The following is a 24,094-nucleotide window of genomic DNA, read 5'->3' as shown; positions in this document are numbered from 1 at the left end:
TCTTGTAAGAAGTTTTCCTAAGAAAGGATGGATTTAGGGTGTGGGAATAGAGGTGGGAATGTTCATCCTTCATTCACATGGCAATAAAGAGGGTAATGCAAGAGGGCAAAGGGATAAACTCGTTCCAACAGTTTTATTAGCAAAGAAGCCATCTTTTGAAAGAAAATAAATACAAGGAAGACATTTTTGCTTTTCTGTATAGCCACAATGAAAATACGAGCCCCTACAGCAAAATCCCTGCCCATTAACAATACAACAAAAGACCTGAAGATCAAGGTGTGTTTCCCCAGGAAGGCTGAAGGTGGGAATCAATGTGCAGTCCTGTACCCAGGTGCAAGTTTCAGTAACAGTCCGTGGTTCTAGCCAGACTTGAAAAGAAGAATAGCGACTTGGCCGAGGTAGAAGTAGATGAAGTGCTTGGTCTCATGAGTCACGTAGCTGCCAAAGTTCCTTCCCACAATGCAGTGCCACGTGGGATTGTATTTCTTGTCAAATTCCTACAGAACAGAGAATTAGAAAGTCAGCATTTTCATGGTAATTATACTAATATTGTCTAACAGTTGGGGAGGTTTTTTTGGCAATGATTTGTCACTTGTTAACAAGTATCGCTTTTGGAAGAAAGCAATTAAGGAGCAGCATATGTTCTTAAGCACAAGGATCATCTGTCACTTTATAACTCATCTGCTGCTTAGTCATACCAAAAAAATATTTTAAAAAGTGCTTCCCAGCAGAGCAGGAATAAAACATACGTTTGGGGTGGTAACTTTTCCCCTAAAGTCATGCCATGATCTCAGACCATAACTTCTAAGAATTTGTGTACTTGTTCTGAATCTCCAGTGAAGCTGGTATTTTGACTTCATTAGATGTTTTTTACAATAAGGATGCTGAAAGGACACTTGATGGAAAATTCTCTGCCAAATCCCTGACACCTGGTCATAAGATGGTGTTGTGATATGCTGCTGTCAGGAGCCTGCTACAAAGAAATTCCTGTGTACAGGTCTACAGTGAGCAAACACATGCAGTCAATGGATTTGTACTGCAGTACCTAACAGCTATCAGCTGAAGAGATTTTTGTGAGGACATGGAAGTTTCTGTTCTGCTCAACCAAACACTTCAGCTCCTTGCAGCTCAGTCAGGCTCCCAGTAGGAGTCAAGAGAAAAAATGTGACAAACTGTAAGCTATGAACCATCTGTTCAGCATTAGCATGAACAGCTTGTCTTACATGTGGTGGGAAAGGGAAAAAAACCAAACCCACTTATTACATGGTCGTCAAACCACCACTCTTTAAATAGGCTGCACAGAGCCCGTGTCTTGTACCAGCTCATCAGTCACAGGGACAGTCAGGTGCCACTCTATCCTCACGTGGACAATGCGACAGTGGCAGAAAAGGTGCAAGGCACTACAAGAGAAAAGCAGAAGGACCTAGAAAGGTGCATATAAAGGGTGGGGAAAGGAACAGAAAAAGTCTAACTCGATTATCTAGTGCCTCTAGAACTTGTTTCTCTAGAGCTACTTGCCTAGCAGCGTTCTCCCCAATTGATTTTTCATGAGCACATTACAAACCAACATCTACCTTCTTTATGTGAGCAGCAATGTCCTTCTCAATGTTGTATTTCTCCAAGGCTTGAGTTGCACATTCCACCGAGTCTTGCTGCATCTCTTCTGACATGTCCGCATTTTTGATCACTGCCTTTCGATCACTCATGATTGCCTGCTTAGAGAAAAATACCGAAGGAAATTCAGAGTTGCAGAAGCACCTGCCGGAACCACCTGCTGCCGAGCAGCCCCACAGGTAGCGCCATTCCCAGCGCGCTCTCGGGCGCCGCGCGGTGCCCCCGCCCCGGCCGGGCAGCCCTGGCCGGGCGTGCCGGGCACGGGCACGGCCCCGGGCACAGCCCGAGCAGCGGGGCTCAAACGCCGCCTCCCGTTCGGCACCCGCTCCCCGGCCCGGAGCCGCACAAGCGCCGCCGCCCTCCCGGCCCTCCCCAGCCCCGCTCCGGCCCGACGAGCCCGGGAGCTCCGCCAGAGAGCGCGGCCGCTCCATCGCCCGGCCCGACGGCCCTTCCCTCCCCCGAGGGAGGCGAAGGAAGCCCGGCCCGCGCGGCCAAGGACTCGCAGTCCCGCCTGGCTACAGGGTGCCGCCGGCAGCTGCTGGGGATGAGGGAAAACCGGAGGCGGCGGCCGGGGAAGAGCCCAGGCACGGAGGAGCCGCCGGGACACGAGGGGTCCCCGAGTACCGGGATGGCCGAGTCTCTCCGGGCGCCGCCCGCGCCCCGTCCCTCACCGTTCGGGCGCTGCGGGACCGGCGCGGTGCAGAGCGGACAGCGCTGCGCTCTGGTCCGTGCGCGCCTCGCAGCGCCTCTGCCCCGCCCCCTGCGCGCCGGCCGCCCCCATTGGCCAACGGCTCCGCCTCCCGAGCGCCCATTGGTCGGTACTACTGGTCCCCGAGCGCCCATTGGCTGCGGCGCGGCTCCCGGCAGGGTTTTACTGCAGCGTTGTCTTGCGGCCCGGGATGCCCCGCGCCGCGTCCGTTCCCATGGCGACCGGCGGGCTGCGGGGAGGCAGCGGGAGCACAGGGCCCGTGTTTTGGGATGATGAAGTAGATTCGGGCTGTGTATGGAAAGCTTTCAGTGCTGACTGCCGTGGTACTGGTGTGCTGCGCCACGGGGGGCTTAGGTTGGACATTAGGAGGAATTTCTTCACAGAAAGGGAGATTAGACATTGGAAGGGGCTGCCCAGAGAGGCGGTGGTGTCACTGTCCCTGGAGGTGTTTGAGACTGGACATGACACTGAGTGCCATGGTCTGGTTGACATGGTGGTGTTTGGTCACCGATTGTACTCAATGATCTCAGAGGTCTTTTCCAATCTAATTCTGTGATTCTATATGGCATCATCAGGTGATCCTGGATAAAAAAAACCAAAACCATGTTCCTTAAAGTATGTTCAGTCTCCCAGGCATTGTAATGTGTCCACCAGCTTCTGTAAAACACCTTTCCATAGTTGATATGTGGGCCCCAAAAGCCATTTTATTACTTGCCCCAGCCTGGATCACACAGATGTTGAGTTTAACCAATAATCTCAGCAAGACTTTGTTTCTCTTTGGAACAAGCTCTTGTTGGGAATAGCCCTTTATTGAAAGTACGTGAAATTACTGAGAGAATACTGGGATATTATCTGGGGCAGCTGTTTCAGGAATATGCTCTTTACAGAGAGTGAAGCCCACCCATGTCAAAGGAAGGAGTTCCACAGCTTGTGAATGACACTTGCTCACCTGTTCACCTGTTTCCAGCTGTGTCTTTTCAAGTCACACTAAGTGACCTCTGATGGAAATCTCTGACCCATGTTTACTGGGTATGATCAAGTCAACTGCAAACTTTGTTCCTTTAGTGAACCAAATCTATCAGACTTTTACACCATCTTTTGCAGACCTCACTATTTCTGCAACTCTTGCCTTTTTTTGTTTGTTTGTGTTTGGTTTGGGGGTTATTTTGGTTGGTTGGTTGGGTTGCTTTTGTTTTGGGTTTGTTTTTTTTTTGTTTGAATGAAGCAAGATGTTTTGGTTGATCCTCAGTGCTCTGTTTTCTTAGTTTCACTCTCCCTGGGGCACTTTCTGCTGACACTCTTGTCAGCAGATAGAACATTGCTGTTGTGTCTTCCACAGCTGGTGATCTGTTAATAACAGGACTCAACCATGTCTACAGCAAACAGCACAGGATAACTTAAAAAAGCTTTTTAAATACTGGTTGGTAGGACTCCCATTTCCTTGTAAAAATTTTTAAAAAACCCACCTCAAGAGCAGTCATTCACCTCACCTGAAATATAAATATTTTGCATATTTATTCAGTGTAGTTGCCTGCTGAGTGTCACTCAAAACAAAAGCAGCATAACTGCAAGCAACTCTTTGCTTTTGCAAACTCTAAGGCAACCTCAGAAGAAAAAAGTGCCCCCAGAAATACTGAAACTGCATAATGCAATACTGTTTTCACTCTAAAATATCTCAGGAATAACTCCTGACTCCCAGGTTTTAGCATTCCAGTTAGATACTGTTCACAACTTTGCTTGTGTGCTAGAGTTCTGAGTGGTCTTGGGACCACAATAAGTAATTAATTCCCAGGACTGTGTTCAGTATCTGCAGCACTTTGAGTAGATCTTTGAGTACTGGACAGTTTTGTGCTGACACAATGGAGCCATTTAACAATCTTCCAAGTGCTTCCACTGAACTTCAGAAACACCCACGAATCTCTGAGGAGGTGGTTGTGTTTGGTAGCTGCAGGCAAATTTCTCTGCATTAAGAGATGGTTTGCTGAAGGAACAATTGTGATGACGAGTGCAGGAAATGTCAGTGTGGGTGAGATACACGTAGTTAATGAGAAACATTAAAGCCTGAGATACATTAGAATCCTACTTGTTAATCAAGAATATAAAAGTAGAGTTTCCCTCAGGACAGAGCTGCAGGGAAAGGCAGAACAAATAAACACAGAGATGATAGCTGGGGTAGAGGAGGTGCTGAAGAAAACTGGGTAATGGATAAGGCATGTCAGGAGATTTCTCTCCCAGATGGAGGTTAGGCTGAAAGCACTTTTTGTGAGGTGGTTTTTTACTCTGTGTTGCACAATGTATCACTGTATTAGCAAAGATTTTTCCTGGGGCTCCTAGTTAATACCAAAACATTAAATAATCATTATTAGCAATGAAACAACTTCCATTTTCTTTTTCTTCCCACAAAAGTGAAGAAATCTCTACACTGAAATTTTCTTTGTAAACTTGGGATTTATATGCAAGGACTTCCAATTCAATTTTGTATCTACAAGTTTGTGGTCGTGGAAAAATGTCAGCAGGTCCAAGTGAGGTTATCTCCATGGTCTCCAGAGAAACTGGATCCATTTACTGAGTCCAGCAGTGAATGCAGGTGAACCAGCACATGAGTGTCTCTCCCTCTCTCAAAGTGCAGCCAGGGCCCAGCAGGGCTCAGCACCACCAGTGTTAGACCCACTGAGGCACTGACATGCCCTGCCCCACAGGCAGCTCATCTGCCCTCTGTGAGCTTTTCTTTTTGGTGGTTGCAGGTGTCTGAGTCAAGGTTGTAATTCCCTTATTTGTGATGAAGTTGCATCAAACCCCTTCATTAAGGAGATGTGTGTTTTCCACTTTAAATGCAGTTTGGGCCGCAGGGAACAAGCAGCAGGCAGTCTGTTCTCTCACTAGAGTGTGTGGGAGCAGCACTGAACTGGCAGTTTTAAGTTTAGACTGTGCTGCATTGGGAATGTGGGATCATCTTGTCCAAATTCTTGGTTTAGCTGTTGCCTTTAAATAGTTAGTTAATGCTATTTTGGGTTAAAAGCTCCTGCAGGCATGCAGTTCCCTCTCAAATTCCTCTTCCTTTTTCTGTGTAAATAATAATGTCCCCATTCTCTCTGATGGTAAAAGGAGGAGGCCAAAATGGATGGATCAAGAGGGGACTTCTCAAAGTGGGAATTACCTGATACTATCATTGTGGTGTTAATCATATTGATTGACTGATATTTTTAAGTCTTTCCTTGTTATGATTTATATACACACCATAAATTACTTATAGGGTGAGTCTGTATATTTTTAAAACTGCAGCATTTGCAAGGTCTGAATCTTGAGAAGTCTGAGACCAAATACAGTGTTACAGCTTTGCAGAGGATTGGATTACTGGTGTTAAATACAGGCTTTATTTCAGTGCCCTTGAAAGAATTCAAGTATCATAGTAATTACATGTTTTATGCATCTATGTGAGTATATTATGGATGTTTAAACAAATAATGAAGTAATTACACAATTAAGAGTGGGACAAGGGTTTGCTCTCACCTCCAGACAGCAAAGTCACTCTGCCAAATAAAAGCACCAAGGTCATCTGCCATGCTGCCATCCAGCTTCAGAGACATTGAACATTTCAGCAGCTCTACTAAACTTTTACACCTTCTTTCTTCTGTCTTGCAAGTGCTTTCCTTTTGACCAAAATACATGCCAGGCTGTTTCAACTGTGATTGCACAAAACTTCATTTTCCCAAAATAAAATAATGAATGGGGATTTGGTCTCTGGGCTGTCACTAAGAGCCCTGCAGAAAAGTCTCTCGTTCTTCCAGCTTTGGTAAAGGGATGTTACCTGAGAGAAAACAAAAAACAAGTTGTGTAAGACCAGCTGTAAGTTACCTTGTGGGCACGACACCCTGGCCTGGCAGTGTTTCTCCAGTTTGCTTCATGATCAGGCTGCCTAAATAGCCTGAGAAAGTCAGGAAAGGAAGTCCTGTCTGACCTCCTGTAAGGAATTTTACAACATGTGCAGTAACTTCAGAGTCAGGTCAGCCTCTGTACTGCTTCTGGACCAATAAATTGCACACTGTTTTACACAGATGGCTACAGTAATTTCTTTTAGTACTCCCTATTATTGATTAGTATTTCTGAAAGTAAATGCAGCTATGGCAGGTTATTTTCTTCAGGGTAATTCAGGCGAGATTAAGAGATTTTTATAAGCAAGCCATTACCTGGTGGAGCTACAAAATACTCCTCTACTTTCTCTCTGGCATTTTCCAGCAGCTCTTTAGTGCAGTTGCCTTCTGTCACATCATCTTCTCTGAGATACAGACACCTGAAGGACAAAGATTACTGCTTGTCTTTAAGCTATTCTGTGAATATGAAGAGTGGCTTATCTCTAAATCTGGTTTTGATCTCTTAAATAAACACTGAGACAAGTACTGGAACGTTTTGAAGCACCCAAGAATGTCATTGGCAGGCATTTGGGAGATAGTGTGACAATTAAGACATTGAAAAACTGAAGTTCACCTTTGCTTTGCTCACACATAAAAATTACATGTGCCAATGACAACCTTCTCCCACACAAAACCACAGGAAGACATTTTGAGCAAAGGGACCACACGCATCGTGATTCCCAGGGGAAAAAAGTCACAAAGAGTTTGATGCATTAACAGATAAAAGGAGGCTGCTGTGCTTCACCACCTGTCCTCCAGCACTGAATCCATCGGTTCCACGCCGTCGGTGTTTACTTCATGGAGCTGATCAGCAAACTGGATCGCTTTCTGCAGCCGCTCCACGCCCTCCGCATCCCTGAAATCCACCAGGGCCAGGTGCTCCAAGTGGTCCAGCACTTCCACCGACACCTGCTGCTGTCAAAAGCATCAATACCGACAAAAAAAAGTGAAAAAAAAACCCAGTAAGCTTAATAATGCTACTTTATTTTAATTAGAAACTTGTTACACTTCAAAACCGGAGTTTACAAACAGTCCTAAGATCGTTAAGGCTGGGGAAGACCTTTAAGGGCACCAAATCCAAGCCACTGGTCGGGACCCGCTGATTGCTGTCGCTTCCTTGGGAAATTTCCTGGGCTTTTCTGCTGTTCCCGCTGGCCCGCCTGGCGAGGGGCGGCGGTGCCGGTGCCGGTACCGGCGGTGCCCGTGCCCGGTGCCCGCAGTGCGGGGGGACCCGCCCGGCGCGGAGCCACCACCCGAGGGACAGCGCGCGCATGGCGCTTCCGCCGCCTGACGTCACAGCCCCGCTGGTGACGCCACCGGCGCGCCGGAAGTGCGTCACTGGGCGGCCCCCGTCCCGGCGCGGCCGCCGCAATGAACAGCGTGGGCGAGGCGTGCACGGAGCTGAAGCGCGAGTACGACCAGTGCTTCAACCGCTGGTTCGCCGAGAAGTTCCTCAAGGGCGACAGCGCCGGCGACCCCTGCGGGCAGCTCTTCAAGCGCTACCAGCTCTGCGTGCAGGTGCGTCCGGCCCCGCGGCCCCCGCACTGCCGGCCCCGAGCGGCCTGGCCCCGCGCTGAGCCCTCCTGCCGCCGTCCCGGTACCCCAGGAACGGCGTCGGGTCTCACCAGTGACCCCGACACGCAGCTCTGGGTTTATCTCGCCCTGTGTCCGGCGGTCAGGACGTGGAGTATTTTACAGGCGTTTCCTGTTTTTATTGTACGTGACTTAAGGTTGTTCTGTAGAGGCTGCAGCACGTTTCTGTTAGACGGACTGTAGTTCAGTGACTTCTCACTACACCCTTCAGCAACTCTAACGTTGAAGCTTTAGTCAAACCAGCTTTTAAGATTACGTTTTCTAGTAGAGTACTTTTTTTTTTTTTTTTTAAGATGATTTCTATTCAGGCAACAAGCGACAGGATGAGAGGTTATATACTTAAACTCCACCAGGGACGTTTAGGTTGGACATTAGGAGGATTTTTTCACAAAAAGGGTGATCAGACGTTGGAATGGGCTGCCCAGGGAGGTGGTGTAGTCAGTGTTTGAGGAGAGCCTGGGCACGGCCATGGTCTGGTTGTCACGGTGCTGTTGGGTCATAGGTCAGACTTGACGATCTCAGAAGTGTTTTACAACCAAACTGATTCTGTGGTTCTGTGATTTGTACAAAAGGTAACATCATGTAGCCCTATAAGGAAGTGCTGAGTTTAATTTTTTTGTTTTCTTTTTCTTCTTTTCAGAAAGCAATCAAGGAAAAGGACATACCTATTGAGGGCCTGGAGTTCATGGGCCAAAGTAAAGGAAAAACTGAAAACTCCTCTTGATGTTGGCTGTATGGGTGCAGTCACTAATAGGAGCCATTGGACTAAGCACCATCACCAGGTGTACCACAGATGCCACCTGGATGAGACCTTTGTTAATTGCTTTATAGGAAGTGGTGAATGTTCTGCTTGTGAAAACAAACGGCTAAAAAGGAAAAAAATAACCTCTGGATCATCAGCAGTGGTAACTGCTGCCTCCTTTCCAGTGAAAGTTGGTGGTGGTTCAGCATTGAATGGCTTAAAAATCCATGTGATTTAACTTCCCACTGAATGTACTCTGTAATGGGGGAATGCTGGTTGGAGTGGGCTGAGGTGGTTTCTTTGTGACTGATTTATTTTGCTTATTTATCTAGCACTTGAAAGTGTTTCAAAAGAATATGGAGGGGGTTGATGTACTTTCTATCATCTCTATGCTGCTGAATTTTGGTGAAGAAGTTAGTTTCATGTCCTCCTGAATGCTGAAGGGCTTAAGCACTGTTTTGTGTCAGCTACAGAGATGGTTTTAAAGCACTAGAGGACCTGCAACAGCTTGGCTAAAATAAATATACCAGGTTATATTTTGTTCAAGTAGGTAACTGTGCAGTAGAGTCTGATTGTGACCCCTTGGAGAGATGGAAGTGGCCTGCTCAGCAGCTGAAGAGAAAACTTTTAATGCAGAGGTTACTTCAGCCTCTTCTGAGATACTGACACATCCACAAACTTGAATACCCTCTCCTTTAGCATTACACATCCCTGTGGTTTGATCCTCACACAGGGATGGAGCAAAGCTTGCCCCTCTCCTTACACCAACACAGTGAAAGAGTAAAAGGTATTACGGCCTGGGGACAAAAGATAATTTCATAATTCTAAAATTACAGTGAGGAAAAAAGAAAGCTTCACTCTCTGCTTTTAATTAATACTAATCCTCTAAAGGTTTTACTTTAAAGAAAATTTAAAAGGTGCAGTTCTCAAACATTACAGCTGGCCTGTCTGCACCACAGCCCCTCACAGACCCCAGACACTGAGTCCTGTGGGCCTTGTGCAGAGGATCAGGAACTGCTGCAGCCTGAGGCTGTTGTTCCTGTGCAGTCACATACCCAGGTGAGCCACGTTCTTGTTCTCAGGTGCAGAGAGCTCCTACAGTGGGGTTAAACACAGCACTGAAAAAACAGGCTGTTGCCAAAGTGCTGTGTCACTCAGGTTTGTGTCACTCAGAATAAAGACAGGCCAAAGAGAAGGATCTGTAAACAGCATCTTGAAGACAGCTGATGTATTTTTTAAGGAATAACACACAAAACCCGTTTGCTTTTCTATGATTTTCATGTGGGGCTAAATGTGACTTTGTCAGCTTTAAAACAACTGTGCCCATCAGTGCCTTGTACTTTCAGCACAGGGAAACTAGTCTCAGCAATCTTTTACTGGTAAGCAGACAGGAAAAAAAAAATCACATGGAAACATGGAGAAGGGCATCTTGCAGTACCCACTTTGATTCTCTCTTGTCATCCATCACTCCTTTCAACAAGATGCCAAAGCAGCTGCTGTGTTCTACCTTTTGGGGAGAACCACATTAATGATAGCTGAGATAGAGCTCAGTTTGACATCGTGGAAAATATATACAAGTTACAGTAAGAACTGGGAAATGGTTGAATTATAGTGAGCAAAAACTTGAAAAGAAGGTGGTGCTAGCACAGGTGTCGGCTCATGTAATCCCTTCTACTTCAAGCAGCTTCTGCATGACACAGTACATGTCACACATGTTACAGAAGCAGTAGAGCCAAAATTGTGTTTTCTTCTGCAAAAGCTGTGTGAGACTTTGTACAGACTGCAGCTTTATGGAAAGCAGAGTGGTGAGCAGGATATGTGCTGATGTACCTGAAAAAAGAGCTGAAGGTGAAGTGTGAAGGCAAAGCTTAGCTCAACATCTTTGCTGCCACTCCCTCTGCCAGAAGGGACCAAGAGAAAATCACCTTCATGACTGTTAATAAATATTGCAAAATGGAGAATGTGTTTCAGTATATATTGAATTTTAACCTACATGTATGTTCTTCTGGCTGTGAGTTTAGAATCATCAGTTAAACCAGACATGAGGAATATGAAACTGGTTTATGTCCTATGCCAAATGCACTCCTGTTGTTTGTGTTACCAGACACAGGAACATGTGTTCCCATCCAGGCAGTCAAAGCCCTTTGTTCCTGCACTCCTGGGGAAAACTTTAATCCTTTATGCAAACACTGAACTAAAAAACTTCTGCGGATTCAGGTAAACAAGTCAAATCCCAAATTCATGTTCAGAATTGTTTATTTAAAGGACCCCATCACAAGTACACACAGGGGGCCACAACATCACTCAGCTTCATCACAGAAGAAACATCGAGTTTCTGAAACTATGACCCCAAAAATGATGGCTCCCACTCAACAATCTTGTTCAAGATGGGGAGAGACAAAGTTCTGGCTGTTGTCAGGATCTTGGTTTTAATCTTCATAACCAGTTGGGAGAGCGTTAACGTGGGGGTTGTGAAACAGAGTTTTATTCCCATCACCCCAGGGGAAACGCTGTTGAAAGAAGAAAGAAAATAAGCCAGTTTTCTGAACAATCCCTACAAGCACCTGAAACCCAGAACAGTACAGACACATCAATTCTCCCAGACAATTAGTTACAGGGTAAGAGGAAACGGCCTCAAGCTGTGCCAGGGAAGGTTCAGGCTGGACATCAGGAGGGATTTCTTCACAAAAAGGGTTGCTAAACATTGAGATAAATTGCCCAGGCTGCTGAGGTCACTGTCCCTGAAGGTGTTTAGGCTGGATATAGCACTTAGTGCCATGATCTGGTTCACAGGATGGAGACTAGTCAAAGGTTGGACTCCTATCTCAGAAGATTTTTTCAACCGAAATGATTCTATGATCACACACTTTGACAGCCTGGTGAATTAAGCAAGCTGGCTCCCAGGATGTAGGAAGCAAGAGCTGGAAAACTGTCTCCCTTGGCTGGGAGCCACAATCTCTACACAGCACAGTCTTTGCTCTTACTTAAACATCCACTCTGCTGTATTTATGAGGACCCCAATTTTGAGTATTTGGGATCTCCACTGCTACCTTTTAGATCTGTATTAGTTTAAGTACAGCAGCTCCAGGATTGAAACATGTTTTTATTAAGACATTAGGAGGATGACTTTGGAGCAGGAAGGCCTGTGAATACCACGGGTACTTCATCAGAGCTGTGACAAACTCTTACTGCCTCAAGAAACAGCCATGAGTACTATCAGCCACGCTCTCAGGCAGCGATGGAGAAAGGAAAAGACCCTCTCAGAGGCCGAAGAGAGCTGTCAGACACGGCGGGCAGCAGTACCTTGGTCCTGATGCGGAGGTGGGGGTAGGGCACGAACTCGGGCCGCTCGTGCTCGTGCTGTGCCTTCAGGTAGCAGTTCAGCATGCACACGGCCACGCCGGGCAGAGCCACCACGAACGTCAGGATCTTCCAGGTGCGGGCTGGGCGGGGCAGCAATCGGAACAACAATCAGCACCCTGTTAGCGTTACTGAGCCGGCAGCGCCGTAAATACAATTAGCGCGTTAACGAGGCACTAATGAACACCGTGTCCGAGCGCGGGTGCCCTCCCCGTCTGTAACAGGGAGCCGGGCTCACGGTTCAAGGCCCTCTGTCCCGGCGGGGGCTCACACCGAGCGCCTGCCATGCCCCGTTCCCAGAGCGAAGGGCACCGGCTGTCAAGGGCAGCGCCGCGCCGGCCGCGGGCCCCGGCTCCGCCCTCACCCCGCAGAGCCCCATTACCTCCGCCCTCCTCGTGTGCCGCCGCCGCCATGCCGCGCGCCAGCGGGGAGCGCAGGGCGGCGGTGCCGAGCAGCAGGCGGGACACCCGTCCGAGCGCCGCCATGTTCTCCTGTCCGCACACCGGAACCGGGGCCGGAACCGGAACCGCGCCGGGCGGGACCGACGGCGGCAGCGGCCGCGCTGACCTTGAGCGGGGCCGCCCGCGCGCACGCGCCGCCCTGCGCGGGAGGGGCGGAGCGGTGACGTCACGGCGGAGCGGCCTGAGGGGCGGGCCGGCGCCATCTTGGTGCTGAGGGCGGAGCTGGGGGGGCTCGTCCTGGGGGCGGTGACAGAGCCGCAGGGTGACAGACACAGCCTCGCTTGGCTTGGAGGTGACCTCGGGAGCATCGTGCTCGTCCTGTGACCCAGCATTACCGTGTCAGCCAGGCCATCGCACTCGTTGCCATGTCCAGTCTTCCCTTAAACGCCTCCAGGGACGGTTATTCCACCACCTCCCTAAGCAGCCCATTCCAATGTCTGTCCACACTTTCTGTGGAGAAATTACTCTCGATGTCCAACCCTAACCTCCCCTTGTGCAGCTGGAGGCCATGTCCCCTTGTTGCTATTACCTGGGAGAAGAGACCGATCATCACCTGCCTACAACCTCCTGTCAGGTAGAGAGTGATAAGTAGTTAAGAGAGTGAAAAGTCCTGGGGCTGTGGGGTCAGGGAGAGTGCTGGGGATGTCCCAGGCTTGAGGGGATCAGAGGACCCCTCAAATGGTGCAGTTTTGCTACCTTTAATGTGTTTTTAATTACGTGGTTTCCTGGGATGATTCTACTGAAATAACATCACTTGAATGAAGACAAGATCTTCTGAGAAAAAAAGAAAAAAAAAAAAATACAACTATCTAGGTTCTCTTTCAGTTCTTTATTGGGCCCTGATGGTTGGCTTTGACTTTTGGCAGAAGCTGTGTAGGTGGACATACGTTTTTCAGCACTTAAAGCCCCACAGCAAAATGAGAGGATTCCCATGGTGCATTTTGAAACTGTAACAGTAAAAAAGCAAATAAACTGAGCTTTTGAGAAGGACAGTGGTAGGGGCTGGTCTGAGAGGAATGACATGAAGGAATTGTGTTTTATTCCAAACGAGGCTGTTGTTGGAAGGAGGAGGTTTGTTGGTCATGTGCACACCTTGATCCCATGGAATTGGTCACTTCTCTGTTGACCAAGGCATGCAGTGTGGCATGGCTGTAAGATGTATTTGCTGCTGGGGAGCAGGATTTCTTTACCCGTTTTCACTTGGAGCAGGGCAGTTTACTGTGCAGCACAAAAGAATTTTATGATGACCAGAACCTTGGAAGGCTGTGTGAAACACACCTTGGTATAAAAATATTGCTCAGTAATTTCTTTATCTGGGCAGTGTAAACTGTTAAAAGTGCTTTGGTTTCTTTGTTCTTCTCCTATTTTTTTAAATTACAATTACCTCTTCCAGTACTTTCCTTTTGTATTATTTTATTTAAGAAATAATTTTAAGGACAGCTTTGCTTCAATACAGAAAGAAGTTATTCCCAGGTGGTACTGTGTGTACCTGCAGAAGTGTTCTGTCATCATGGACATGAAGCATTTTGTACAAAACAACCCTCAAACAACTGGGGCTCACCATGTGCGCACAAACCTGCTTTGCAAAATCCACATTGGAGGTAGATTTCGTCTTTCCACACATTCATCCTTTGGATTCAGACTTATGAGATGTCTAACATATCAGACTTTTAATTTAAAAGGAATTTGCATGTGGTTTTTTTCTGAAAACAGAAGATCTGAGAATTATTTGGTGCAATATTTCAGTGATGAAACTAAGATTAAGTTCTGTATCCTAAAGCAAATTTGTAGCAGGAGCTATGTAAACAACACTACGCTTGTTTGTAGCAGAAAGAACTTTAAGTAAGCATCAGACACTAATGTTTGTGAATGAGAGGAAGCAAAGAATCAGCAAAACAAGCAAACATCTGTCTAGGATGAGGAAAAATTCTCTCAAAAATAAAACAGATTTGCGAGCTGTGCTGCTGCTGCTGCAGCCTCAAAACACAACATGCAAGTGTTCAGCAGGAGGTGAAAGCAGCCAAGGTTTGCTTCTCCCGAGTTCTCCCTGACACCTTTACTCCTCTGACAGTCTGGAAAATGCTCTTTGGAGAAGACAGTAGTGGCAACTCTTAGCACAGCTGTCCCAAGTGCACCTTGTCTCACCCATGTAGCTCCAAGGGGCTCGTGGAGAGCAACTGAAAATGGGGTTTGAGTCTGTCCTGAACCTGAGTGTGGTAGCAGGTTCATTACAGTCTGAGTTACACTGATTTAAAATGTGTCTGTCTTAGTTCTCATCATCCCAACAGCTATGATTAATCTCTGTATGAGGTGTATCAGGAGTCTGGTGGGTGTGATTCACATCTTTAAATGTAAATTAGGAGTGACTGTTGGGAGACACAAAAGATTCCATAAGAATAATTTCTTTCAGCTGAGGGAAGACAGGCAGGTATTGAAAGAAACCTAGATTTTTTAAGGTATTGTGAAGAATGTTTTGATGTAGCTCTATGAAATGTGTTTAACTCTACAATATGTGATGGTAATTATCACTGTTATGGTTTCAGTCCTCCTGACAACATGTGTTTTTACAAAGGTGTGTGGAAAATGAGGGAACAGTCAGCTCTGGCTCTGCAGCTCTGTCAGAATTATTGACCCATGGCATGAGAAATCCCTCTTGTACTCACTACTGTGCCTTGCAGAAAGGGTTTCAGGTGGGTTTTCCCTCAGCTGACCTATCTGAGTGCCTAGAGTTTGATTTAGAAAATAGCTTACCACCTTTAAAAATCCAGGCCTAAATCCAGCATTTTAGGAACTTTCATCAGGTACATTTTTACAAAAGATCCAGGATCCCAGGAACCTTCTGAGTGCAGAAATGCTACAGAGTTAGCTCTGAAAAGGGAGGGGAAAAAGAAATATAGATAGATAGATAGATAGATAGATAGATAGATATAGAGATATAGAGATATGGAGATATAGTTATAGATGATATAGATAATATAGATAATATAGATATAGATGAAATAGATAATATAGATATAGATGATATAGATGTGTGTATGTCTACAAAGTGGTGGTAGCCAGTCTCTGAGATAATGCTGTTCCAGTGTAGTGGTGGGACAGGTGGAGGTCAGGCCAGAACGCTGTAACCTCACTTGGCTGCCCAGTCCCCGTCTCCTGCTGGGTGTGACAAATGTGACACTTTGGATCACGTCGCTGTTCTGTTTAGCACAATTTGAACGATTGCAGCGAGCTGGTAGAGGTGGAGTTCGGTAGAGGGGATGCACTACAGTGAAAAGGAATGTTTGTACTGCAAAAGCAAGCTCGGGTTTACATGGACTGTGCACAGAAATACTTGTGGGAGCAGAAAGCTTTGGCTTTCAGGTAACGGCCCTAAATTTAGTGAATTTTGAGAGCCTCCATTCCACTCTGATTCCGAATCAAAGGCCACTTGCCGAAAACTCGTCTTTCACCCTTCTTTCTGTTACTTTTCCCAGCTGCAGCAGTGGGTGGCAGAGAGAGGGCAGGGTACCAGAGCGAATCACGCTGAGCTGGGAGCAGCGGAGCAATGCCGGCCCGGCCCGCCTGGTGGCAAACTGCTTTCACGGGAATCGCCTCTCCGTTCACCAGCTCCGGGAACAACAAATGCGCTCTCTGGGATTGAACGCTGTAATCTCATCCCCGAGCATTTTCGCATTTCCAGGGCCCTGCTCATCCCTCTCGAATAGCAACATTGCCTCCATCAGATACTGTCTTAACAAACGCGGAGTTCGTGCTACAGAGATAGCGTCTGTGTCTCAAACTTCACAGAGTTTCTGGGGGCAAAAGTTTTCTCCGTCTTCTCCCTGTAGTCCTGGAACGGCAGAAATCAATATTCTGACATCTGTAAATCCTTTGTTCCCCTTTTCACCAGGGCTTTATCAGGTTTGGGAGGGAGGGATGGGGGGAAGAGGGCATTGAGAGAGCCATTGTCCCTTCTCTCGGGAATGATCTGGAACTACTATGCAAATCTTTATTTGAAGACCCTGGGAACTGGGGGAGGGCTTTAGCTGCGAGCTCAGTGGGAGGGGAGCTCTGAATCCCTGCTCACACACTCTTGCCTAGTGCAAGGACCTGGGAAGAGTCTTTTGAACGAGCAGAAGAGACATTTTGTGCTTTGTGCGCTCCTGTGAGGCTTTGCACTCTTTATGTCTCCTGTTATGTGCCTTTTTTTTTCTGCCTACTTCTAAATGTTTGCATAAGAATTGGAGGTGGGGGGGAGAGATGCAAGAGCTGCGATTAGCAGTGATGAATTCAGAAGGGTGCAGGGTGCAGCACCTCTCCTGCCCCCCTCTCATACCCTGGAGTCTCCCACCAAGCTGTGGAGCAGCTGCAGTGGTTCTAACACACCTACATCCCGATTGCTGGCATTAGCATATGGCACAGACACAGATTCAGTAAAGCAAATGATTCAGCTGCTCAGGAGTAGTGGAGTAGAATAATTTGCAGTTCTGAAATTATCACGCTGTAGCCAGGTCTTAAGAAGCCACCTCTTTCAGGGGCAAAGACCCACAGAGCAGAACCTGCTTTGTGAAACCCTGTGGTCTGTCCTGGCTTGGCCCTGAGCTCCGTGTCACCTGTTTTGTATTAGGGCAGGGTCACAGTAACTGCCAAGTTTCCGGGAAGTTATGTAGGGTCCTCCGTATGCCTCATGGAAGGGGAGATATCCTGGCCTGACTTCGTAGCCACGTGGATGGACAGTGGGGGAAGGACAGTGCAGATGCATACTCCAGGCATTTTTGTGTTTATAACTACTGTAAAGGTAGTCACAGTCCTTTTGATTTTCTGATCTTCATTTTCAGGTCATCTGTCTCATTGTTTATTTTTCAAACTTGGAGGGGTTTAATGTTCCAGAAAACTAAAATTTGCTTTTGAACAATGACAGCCCTGGAAAATGCAACACTACTTATTCTCACCTGGACAGCTGAGAAGATATGACCATTTAAAAATCTCATCTTCTGTCAAAACTGCAAGAGCACACGCCCTGAGCTCTGATTCTGTGTTACATCCCACGTTAAAGCTAAAGCAGTAAAAACCCACTGGTATTTGTCCTGCAAGTACTTTGCTGTTTTGTGGAGGGAAACTGCATCACAAACTTGGTCTCATATGCACAATTGGGTCTGAATCTGCTCTCATTTTCCATGTGAAACTCTAGAATGACTCAGCTGACTGGGGTGAACCCCTGGAATTGTGCTAGCTGGAAACCAGCCTGGATATGCCCTCTGGCTCCTGTAAGTGCCCCCAGCACCTGTGCACGCTCCTGCATCCATGCAGATGCTTTTCTGAGTACACTTGTTTGCATGAGGGTTGGTGTGTGAATGCACATTCTTCTCACCCATGCCTCACATACGCATGCAAACACACATCCTCGAGTGCACACAGCCATTCCCTTTCTCTCACACACGTTTGTGCACATACACAGACCTTTTCGAAAGCTCCTGTTTTCAGAAAGGTTTTATTTATAGGTCCTGCCTGGTTGTGAAGTGAAAGAGAGAAAGCCCCTCAGAGGGTTCCTTTCATGTGTAAATCAGCCTAGGCTGAGAGCATTGGGGTCACTGAGAGGAGGATTTCACTCTTAATTACTCAGAGAGAAAGCAGGCAGGGGACTTTCTCAAACTAATAGGGTTGTTCTCTGCTGGGGAAATCAGCATGAGACGCCCAAATTTCTCTTGCATCAGACTTCGGGCTCTGATTCACAGGCCTCTTCTGCCAGTAGCAAGAACTGTCTATGTGGCACTCAGAACAAACAGTTCAGCTTCCAAAACAGCTTACTTATTAAAGATGGTTATGTTCACTCTAATAATTGCTTGTTCTTTAGAGACCAACAGAAGAGCTGACCTAGCTTGCTTTGTTTTTATGCTACTTATATCGATGAAGATATTAGTCTGTGATACATATATCTGTGACTCCATCTGAGGACCTCAGTATTCTTTCAGACCTGTAAACTCATACTTCTCTGCCAAGCAGAAAAATGCTGTCCAGAGATTAGTCCAGTGAGTAGGACTCTGAATTTGAACTTGAAACCAGCACTGAATTCCCTGCTCAGCCACCGAATGCCTTTGTATCCTTAGCTGTGGAATGGAGTAATCTCTCTGGAATGGGGCTGTTAAGATCAAAAGTCAATATGGATTGTGATACTTTTGGTAATAAGGCTGTGAATGCCAAGGTAAATGGGTGTGTCTGAAGAGATGTGTCTTTTTCCTGGGATGCAAGACGAGCACAGGGATTCCTCTGCTGAAGTACCATTGTCACCTTTCATCTCTGGTCACAAAACTGAGTCTGGAAATCTACTGCAGAGGTGAGAAGTCCCAGTCACAAGTCACTGAGTTCTCCAGAGGGACTCCAGGACCTGCGTTGAGGGCTGAACATTCCCAGCCCGTGCACAAATAGCCTCCTGGGAGCCTTGATTCAGGACTCTTGGAGCTGTCTTAGTTCAGCTTGCCTGGGAAGGTGGAGGGGTTTGTCTGAGAGCACCTGTTTGAGGATGCTGGCTCATAGAGGTGGGAGCCATCGGCAGATGAGGTCAGCAGTCTGAAGTATCTGCAAAGGTCAGAGGGAAATTAAAGGTTCATTTATTTTGCAAATGAAGAGCTGCAGCCTAGAGCAGCCTTAGCAGAGCCCAGCATGGGGGTCCAGCCTGTTCCTTTTATGGGCTGATGGAAATGGGGCCCAAAAGGACTTTCCTGATGGAGTCCTTTCACAGCCTTTGTTATCTTCCCCTCCTCCAGCATGCGCTGGGTATAGAATATGGATTGGGGGTTATCCTGGCTACCAGCACACTCAAGAGGATGAAGGTTTTATGGGTGTATAGAAAACCTTGGGCTGCAGGGTATTCTTATTGCCATTCCAGGAGGAAAGTCTTGGTTTAAGATGTAGAACACATGTATATTTCTGCAATTTCCCAACCTACACTAAAATGAGTAAATCCGAGGTCTGCTTTAAAATAATGCACATAACTAACTAATGAATTAAAAAGCCTGGATTCTGTTCTTCTTTCTGGTGGTAAATTGTCAGTTATTCTGCAAAGCTCTATGAATGCCTGTGCCTCACTTTTTCTACAAAATACTGAAGAAAGGTAGGGCTTTCTCTTTTTTTGTAACATCATGAGAATTTGGGGTGCAGAATGCTTTATATACAAAATATCACTGTTAGCACTGTCAGTGAAATCTCTTTTAGTCTACTTTGATGCAACGTTACTTTCTCTGAATTGTTGATTTAGAATTAATTTTAATGTTATATAAACAATGTCAGTTCTCTCTTGCCATTTGCTGTTTTGCTTCTTTGCAGACCACCGGGGAACTCCTGTAGCTGTGACATTGTAGTGGGAGGTGGAGACACCTCGAGGAGAAGGTCGAGACAGACAGCAGCAACTACAGGCAATAACATCCTGACTTGCCTTGATTACAGGTTTGTGTGTGATCTGTGCATGTCATCTTTCCTACCTACAGGTATTTACAATGAGGCAGGACATGAAAATAACTGTCTCCTTTGTAAGAGCTCTAGGAGCAGCCTCCTATTATTATCATTGTCTTTTCACAGCCTCAGACAGAATAGGGCAAAGTAAGGGTTTTAAGGGAAGGCAGCTAAGGTTGGAGTAAATGTACTCAGGGTTTTCCCTCACTGCTGTGATGTTACAGCCATGACAAGCAGCTAGAAGTTAGAACAGTCTTGGGACTGCCAGAACTTACACTAAAGAGAAATATGAACTTATGTTTAAATTTTACTTCTCAACCTCTGCTGTGTGTGAAGGGTTATTTTTTATGGCTTTCATCTCTATTTTCCTTTAGAAACCTCAGGAGAACTGTACACCCTTCAAATCTGTGTTGATGTGTTTTAAATGCATGATATGGAACACATCCACTCTCAGTAGGTTGCAGAAAGGGGCCATAAAATCATAACACATCTTTGGAGGGGTAAGCTTGTTCTCTATTTCCTAGGAGCGTCAGCCAGGTTTACACTACTTTGTATAGGAAGAGCTGCAGGACAAGATGAATGTTCCTGAGGGCTCAGAGACAGTTTCATGTTTGGGGTAAGGCTGAGGTTAGCTGTGGAGCCTGTGTCCAGGCAGTAATTTGACAGCAGATATGGGCACACAGTAGTGCAGACTCTGAAAATTGCAGGAGCCTGCTGAGTTATTGTGAGCTGGAGGAGCTTTTCCGTTTGTGGGCACATGGGTCTGCCTGCCTCACATTGTGCAGACATAACTGAGACATAAAGGAGGCTGGCAAATTGCAGAACACTGATGGAAGTGGGGACAGGGGGTTGAAGAAGAAAAGTTAAGAGTTTGTAGAAAAAGGTCTCAAGCCTAGTTGTGAATTCCTAGCAAGTACTTGGTCTTTAAATGAAAATGTTTGTCAAGCAACATACTGATTCAATGTGGGAATTGGATAGATATCTGCAAAATTTTTTTGGATTGTGGTGTGATTACAGGAGATTTAATAGAGAAAGCAATTTTACTTTCTCCCAAAGTATGCATTTGTTCATGTACCAAAACTATATAGGGCAGGCAGTATATATGACAGCACACAAAGTGGGACACAGATGATGCATATAATGTTTCTACAGATTTGTACTGATTGTAAATAAGGCATATAATGTGATTTCCTTCTGGTAGTATCTGACCATCATCATCACTGGTGGATTATCCAGGGCCTTGCATCAGCTGTGCTTTGGTACACATGGCTGCTGGTCTGTGTCTCCTGTACACAGACCCACTCCTCTTTTACCTGGGTGATGCACCTGGCATTTCCATTCTGAGCAGCACCTTTCTCAGACCCTTCATTATGTCCTGTCACTGCACTGGAACCTCAGTGTCATGATGTAGTGCCTTGGCTGAACATCTGTGCTGTGCCCATCACTGAACTGCTGGGACAGAAGCATTCCACAGAGCACAGCTAGCAGTTCTATCTGGGCTGTGTATAACAGGCTCTGCACAGCAGCTTGGTAGGCAGTCCCACTGCCACACCTCTAGCTGATACACAGGCTTGTAGTATTTTTAGATTGGAGCCTCATTTCAAGTTTGTTTTTGTTTGTTTGTTTAGTTTTTTAAACTTTCAAAAGCTTTTTCTTGGGCCCTGAACAATTCCAGAGCCCTAGAGCCTTGCGAGTTAGTTAGTAAGGACTCAAAAGTTTTTGGTAGATGCGTGCGGAAAGTACCTACAGGGTTGGTCATTCCTGTAAATCATTGGACTCTTCATAAATTTAATTCTGGGCTTTTCCTTAAAAGCCCTCTCCCAAACTGGACACAAGACAATGGACACCAGCAGGCACAGCTCCCAGTGACTAGGATATTGTCACATATCCAAAAGCCTGGTGGGAGGAGCAGACATTAGGTCTGAATTCATCCTGGCAGGGAGATTTGGCTGAGAGAGAAGGAAAAGAAGGTCAAAGGCAGCTCCAAGGAAACGGCTTTGGTTTAAAATGTTTCATTAGAGTTTTCACACTGGAAATATAAAGTACAAGAATACAATTACTTGGCAGAGAAGCCACATTTAGTAACAGTCCTGTATACTTTCAGTGCTCTGTATGGAAGGAGACACAATATCCCTGGCCACCTCACCAAGGTTGTGGGTTCCTCTTCATAAATGTGGCTTTTTTTCCAAAGTATTTTACATAATATGGAGGGGTTTTTAATCACTGTTGATAAATTATGTTCTTTTTTCAGTAGACCATTGCTCTCTACTCTATCCACATCAACTTTGCGGGGCAGACAGACAGATACACTGAGCAGTGTATCAGTGTCAGTGTAGCTGGGAACACTTTTGAGATGCTCACCTCATGTTTATTCCCTTCCCCTCTCTGTCTGTCTTTGATTTTTCCCGATGTAACTCAATAAGATAATCACGGACACCCTTTTCCAATGTGTTAGTCCTTCCTTATTGATTGAACAAGTTCCCTTTTTGAAGACAGTCATTATCTGCCACTTGTGTTTTGAGGCCTCGGGAAGTTTCAGCTCTCCATGCAGGCAGGGTTGGGAGTTTGGACTGACGCAGATACCTACAAGACCTGCTAGTGCAGGGCCATGGCAGATGTCACCTGTGAGGAGGTAGAAAATAGGGTACTAGTATGTCCTATGTGTGTTCTTCTTCTGGGACATAGTTTGACCAAGTGCTAAGCAACTGAACTGTCATAGAGGAATATATGGTGTGGGTGGCTTTTTTTTTATGGGAAGCCATAAAGGATTAGTTTCCATTTGCATTTTTCTGGTTTAAGTTATAAGCTAAAAATGTGGAAAGGCTTTGTCATTACATCTCAGTGACAGTTTTCTTTATTTTGGCCTAGAAAGAAGGGTTTCCCAACAGACTGGCAAAACATGAGCACACATACAGTGCCTGCAAAGGTTATTCCTTACCAGACCCTGAAACAGCTGAAGTACAGATCATCAGTCTTGCACACTGCTAACCTCTGTGGCATATTTGTACCCAGGTTCCTTTGTCAGCACTTGGAATAGTTTTTATGTTCTCCCCTGGCTGTGCTGGGCAGTGTGTTGACAGGGCCCTGAGTGCACCAGCTGATTCTGCCACCTCCTACCCCTGTCCTACAGGTTTGGCTGCCTGTGTTCGAGGTCTGTCATGATACAGTGGAATGTAATCTGGGATCAGAGTGCTGTAAGAAGAGCTGTCTGCCAAAGAGCTGGGAGAAGCCAGCTGAGGCCTCCCTAGTTCCATTGGGAGCCATGGCACAGAGCTGCCCTTGTCATCAGCCCTCATTTGGGGTGGGCTGTGAGGGTGTTTGTGTCTGACTGTGGACCTGGCTGTGGCTGATCCTGACTTGACTTCCTGGCTTGGCTGCAGACCTGGCACATCCCTCTGGGGCTCTCTGATCTCCTGGCTGTGTGTGGTCACTGTCACCAGACCTTCTCTGCTCTTCTTGCTTGGTCACTGTGCCCATGTGCCCCTTTACCCGAGGCCCCTGCTGTCCTTGTTGCCAGCCCTGCTCACCTTTGCTCCTCGGGTTCCCCAAGCTGCTCTGCAGCTGCTGCTCTGCCCAGCTCCTGGCATGGACCACAGCACCTCCGTGTGACTGACACTCCTGGAGAGGATGGGCAGTGATATGAGAGACATTATTGCTATGACAATAAGGAAGATGTGGCATTAGCTTTGCCTCCCTTCAGCTACCTGAAAAGCCAAAGAGAAATTCAGGTCTATCGGCACGAGCCTGGATGCCGGGGGAGCAGCCGGCAGGAGGAGCTCGCTGGACACGTCGCTGGATCATTACCGGGCAGTCACAGAGGCATGTTTCAAGGGCATCGCTTTAGATCTGCCTTCTTGGGACTTTCTTGCAGACAAACCACCAGCAGCAGAAGACAGAGGAAACTTCGTGGTATTGCAACCGAGCAGCCCCAGTGATTTATTTTAAACTATTTTTAGATTTTTCTCAGCTTCTTTCTCTCACCATGATGCTTTTGTCTGACATTATTTTAGATACTTAAGGTATTAAGAAAGATACTGAGGATGCCTTTTAGTCCCTAGAAGTGGCCAAGTGTTTTATTTTCCAAGAAAGCTAGTGTAAGATTTCTTGGACAGTATCCTAACCATGGAATAAAGAATTCCAAAACAATGTTTGTCTTAGCATAGGACGATATCCTCCTGCAGTCCTCATGACCTCTGAGAGGACCTGCAAGCAAAAAGCTCTGAAATGTATCAGAACCACTCTGATTATTGGCTTGACAAAGTTATTCAAACAGTTC

At 46.4% G+C, this 24,094-nt stretch overlaps 5 protein-coding genes and 2 long non-coding RNA genes across 18 annotated transcripts in view; 3 read left to right on the top strand and 4 right to left on the bottom strand.

Moving 5' to 3' along the window:
• Window positions 1-114: 114 nt before the first annotated feature.
• Window positions 115-2,904, bottom strand: DYNLL1 (dynein light chain LC8-type 1). Of its 4 annotated transcripts, none has more exons than XM_086855555.1 (3): window positions 2,286-2,904; window positions 1,575-1,712; window positions 115-497 (listed from the first exon to the last, which is right to left on the bottom strand). In XM_086855555.1, the coding sequence occupies exons 1-3, from the start codon at window positions 2,424-2,426 to the stop codon at window positions 360-362; spliced, it is 417 nt and encodes a 138-aa protein (XP_086711681.1). In that variant the 5' UTR covers window positions 2,427-2,904; the 3' UTR covers window positions 115-359. The 4 variants fall into 4 exon arrangements, with proteins under 4 accessions (XP_086711681.1, XP_086711680.1, XP_086711679.1 ...); XM_086855554.1 differs by having other exon boundaries at window positions 1,575-1,715; window positions 2,286-2,374; XM_086855553.1 differs by having other exon boundaries at window positions 2,239-2,363.
• Window positions 2,905-5,674: 2,770 nt separating this feature from the next.
• Window positions 5,675-7,701, bottom strand: GATC (glutamyl-tRNA amidotransferase subunit C). Of its 3 annotated transcripts, none has more exons than XM_086855551.1 (4): window positions 7,295-7,701; window positions 6,983-7,143; window positions 6,511-6,614; window positions 5,675-6,131 (listed from the first exon to the last, which is right to left on the bottom strand). In XM_086855551.1, exons 1-4 carry the CDS (start codon window positions 7,505-7,507, stop codon window positions 6,076-6,078), a joined length of 534 nt encoding a protein of 177 aa, XP_086711677.1. In that variant the 5' UTR covers window positions 7,508-7,701; the 3' UTR covers window positions 5,675-6,075. The 3 variants fall into 3 exon arrangements, with proteins under 3 accessions (XP_086711677.1, XP_023803576.2, XP_086711675.1); XM_023947808.2 differs by having other exon boundaries at window positions 6,983-7,149; window positions 7,295-7,507; XM_086855549.1 differs by having other exon boundaries at window positions 6,983-7,146; window positions 7,295-7,507.
• TRIAP1 (TP53 regulated inhibitor of apoptosis 1) lies at window positions 7,562-10,527 on the top strand. 2 transcript variants are annotated; one of them, XM_023947995.2, is made up of 2 exons: window positions 7,562-7,752; window positions 8,468-10,527. In XM_023947995.2, the coding sequence occupies exons 1-2, from the start codon at window positions 7,606-7,608 to the stop codon at window positions 8,549-8,551; spliced, it is 231 nt and encodes a 76-aa protein (XP_023803763.2). In that variant the 5' UTR covers window positions 7,562-7,605; the 3' UTR covers window positions 8,552-10,527. The 2 variants fall into 2 exon arrangements, with proteins under 2 accessions (XP_023803763.2, XP_086711682.1); XM_086855556.1 differs by having other exon boundaries at window positions 7,606-7,950.
• Window positions 10,528-10,807: 280 nt separating this feature from the next.
• Window positions 10,808-12,560, bottom strand: COX6A1 (cytochrome c oxidase subunit 6A1). The gene is made up of 3 exons (XM_023947996.2): window positions 12,312-12,560; window positions 11,873-12,012; window positions 10,808-11,079 (listed from the first exon to the last, which is right to left on the bottom strand). Exons 1-3 carry the CDS (start codon window positions 12,412-12,414, stop codon window positions 10,999-11,001), a joined length of 324 nt encoding a protein of 107 aa, XP_023803764.2. The 5' UTR covers window positions 12,415-12,560; the 3' UTR covers window positions 10,808-10,998.
• Window positions 12,482-24,094, top strand: part of MSI1 (musashi RNA binding protein 1) — a 74,717-nt gene continuing 63,104 nt past the window's right edge. For 2 of the 6 annotated variants that reach the window (XM_086855540.1, XM_086855538.1), the window contains exons 1-2: window positions 12,524-12,964; window positions 19,693-19,812. In XM_086855540.1, coding sequence (XP_086711666.1) covers window positions 12,756-12,964; window positions 19,693-19,812 — 329 coding nt within the window. In that variant the 5' untranslated portion in view covers window positions 12,524-12,755. Of the gene's footprint in view, window positions 12,965-14,962; window positions 15,081-19,692; window positions 19,813-24,094 lie in introns of those variants that run through there. The other 4 variants (XM_086855543.1, XM_086855539.1, XM_086855541.1 and 1 more) reach the window with 4 other exon arrangements.
• Window positions 14,704-16,962, bottom strand: LOC147649935 (uncharacterized). Its single transcript, XR_015277675.1, has 2 exons — window positions 16,756-16,962; window positions 14,704-16,219 (listed from the first exon to the last, which is right to left on the bottom strand). It is a non-coding gene; the product is annotated as an uncharacterized LOC147649935 (long non-coding RNA).
• Window positions 14,810-19,669, top strand: LOC147649934 (uncharacterized). Its single transcript, XR_015277674.1, has 3 exons — window positions 14,810-14,962; window positions 15,596-15,750; window positions 15,864-19,669. It is a non-coding gene; the product is annotated as an uncharacterized LOC147649934 (long non-coding RNA).

Source organism: Cyanistes caeruleus, chromosome 18 (assembly GCF_971803275.1).
Source record: "Cyanistes caeruleus chromosome 18, bCyaCae1.hap1.1, whole genome shotgun sequence".
Classification (NCBI taxonomy): domain Eukaryota; kingdom Metazoa; phylum Chordata; class Aves; order Passeriformes; family Paridae; genus Cyanistes; species Cyanistes caeruleus.
Note: the sequence above shows the minus strand (reverse complement) of the source record. Positions and strands in the feature narration are given on the sequence as shown.

Coding starts and splice junctions, on each gene's coding strand:
- DYNLL1 (XM_086855555.1), bottom strand. CDS start 2,426: ATGGGCGCTCGGGAGGCGGAGCCGTTGGCCAATGGGGGCGGCCGGCGC. Junction 1,713..2,285: donor GGTCCCGCAGCGCCCGAACG/GTGAGGGACGGG, acceptor TTCTCTAAGCAG/GCAATCATGAGTGATCGAAA. Junction 498..1,574: donor TTGCTGCTCACATAAAGAAG/GTAGATGTTGGT, acceptor TCTGTTCTGTAG/GAATTTGACAAGAAATACAA.
- GATC (XM_023947808.2), bottom strand. CDS start 7,507: ATGCGCGCGCTGTCCCTCGGGTGGTGGCTCCGCGCCGGGCGGGTCCCC. Junction 6,615..6,982: donor GATTCAGTGCTGGAGGACAG/GTGGTGAAGCAC, acceptor TTTGTCCTTCAG/GTGTCTGTATCTCAGAGAAG. Junction 6,132..6,510: donor GTATTTTGTAGCTCCACCAG/GTAATGGCTTGC, acceptor GTTTTCTCTCAG/GTAACATCCCTTTACCAAAG.
- TRIAP1 (XM_086855556.1), top strand. CDS start 7,606: ATGAACAGCGTGGGCGAGGCGTGCACGGAGCTGAAGCGCGAGTACGAC. Junction 7,951..8,467: donor AGGCGTTTCCTGTTTTTATT/GTACGTGACTTA, acceptor TCTTCTTTTCAG/AAAGCAATCAAGGAAAAGGA.
- COX6A1 (XM_023947996.2), bottom strand. CDS start 12,414: ATGGCGGCGCTCGGACGGGTGTCCCGCCTGCTGCTCGGCACCGCCGCC. Junction 12,013..12,311: donor GGCACACGAGGAGGGCGGAG/GTAATGGGGCTC, acceptor TGCCCCGCCCAG/CCCGCACCTGGAAGATCCTG. Junction 11,080..11,872: donor ACCTCCGCATCAGGACCAAG/GTACTGCTGCCC, acceptor TTCTTTCAACAG/CGTTTCCCCTGGGGTGATGG.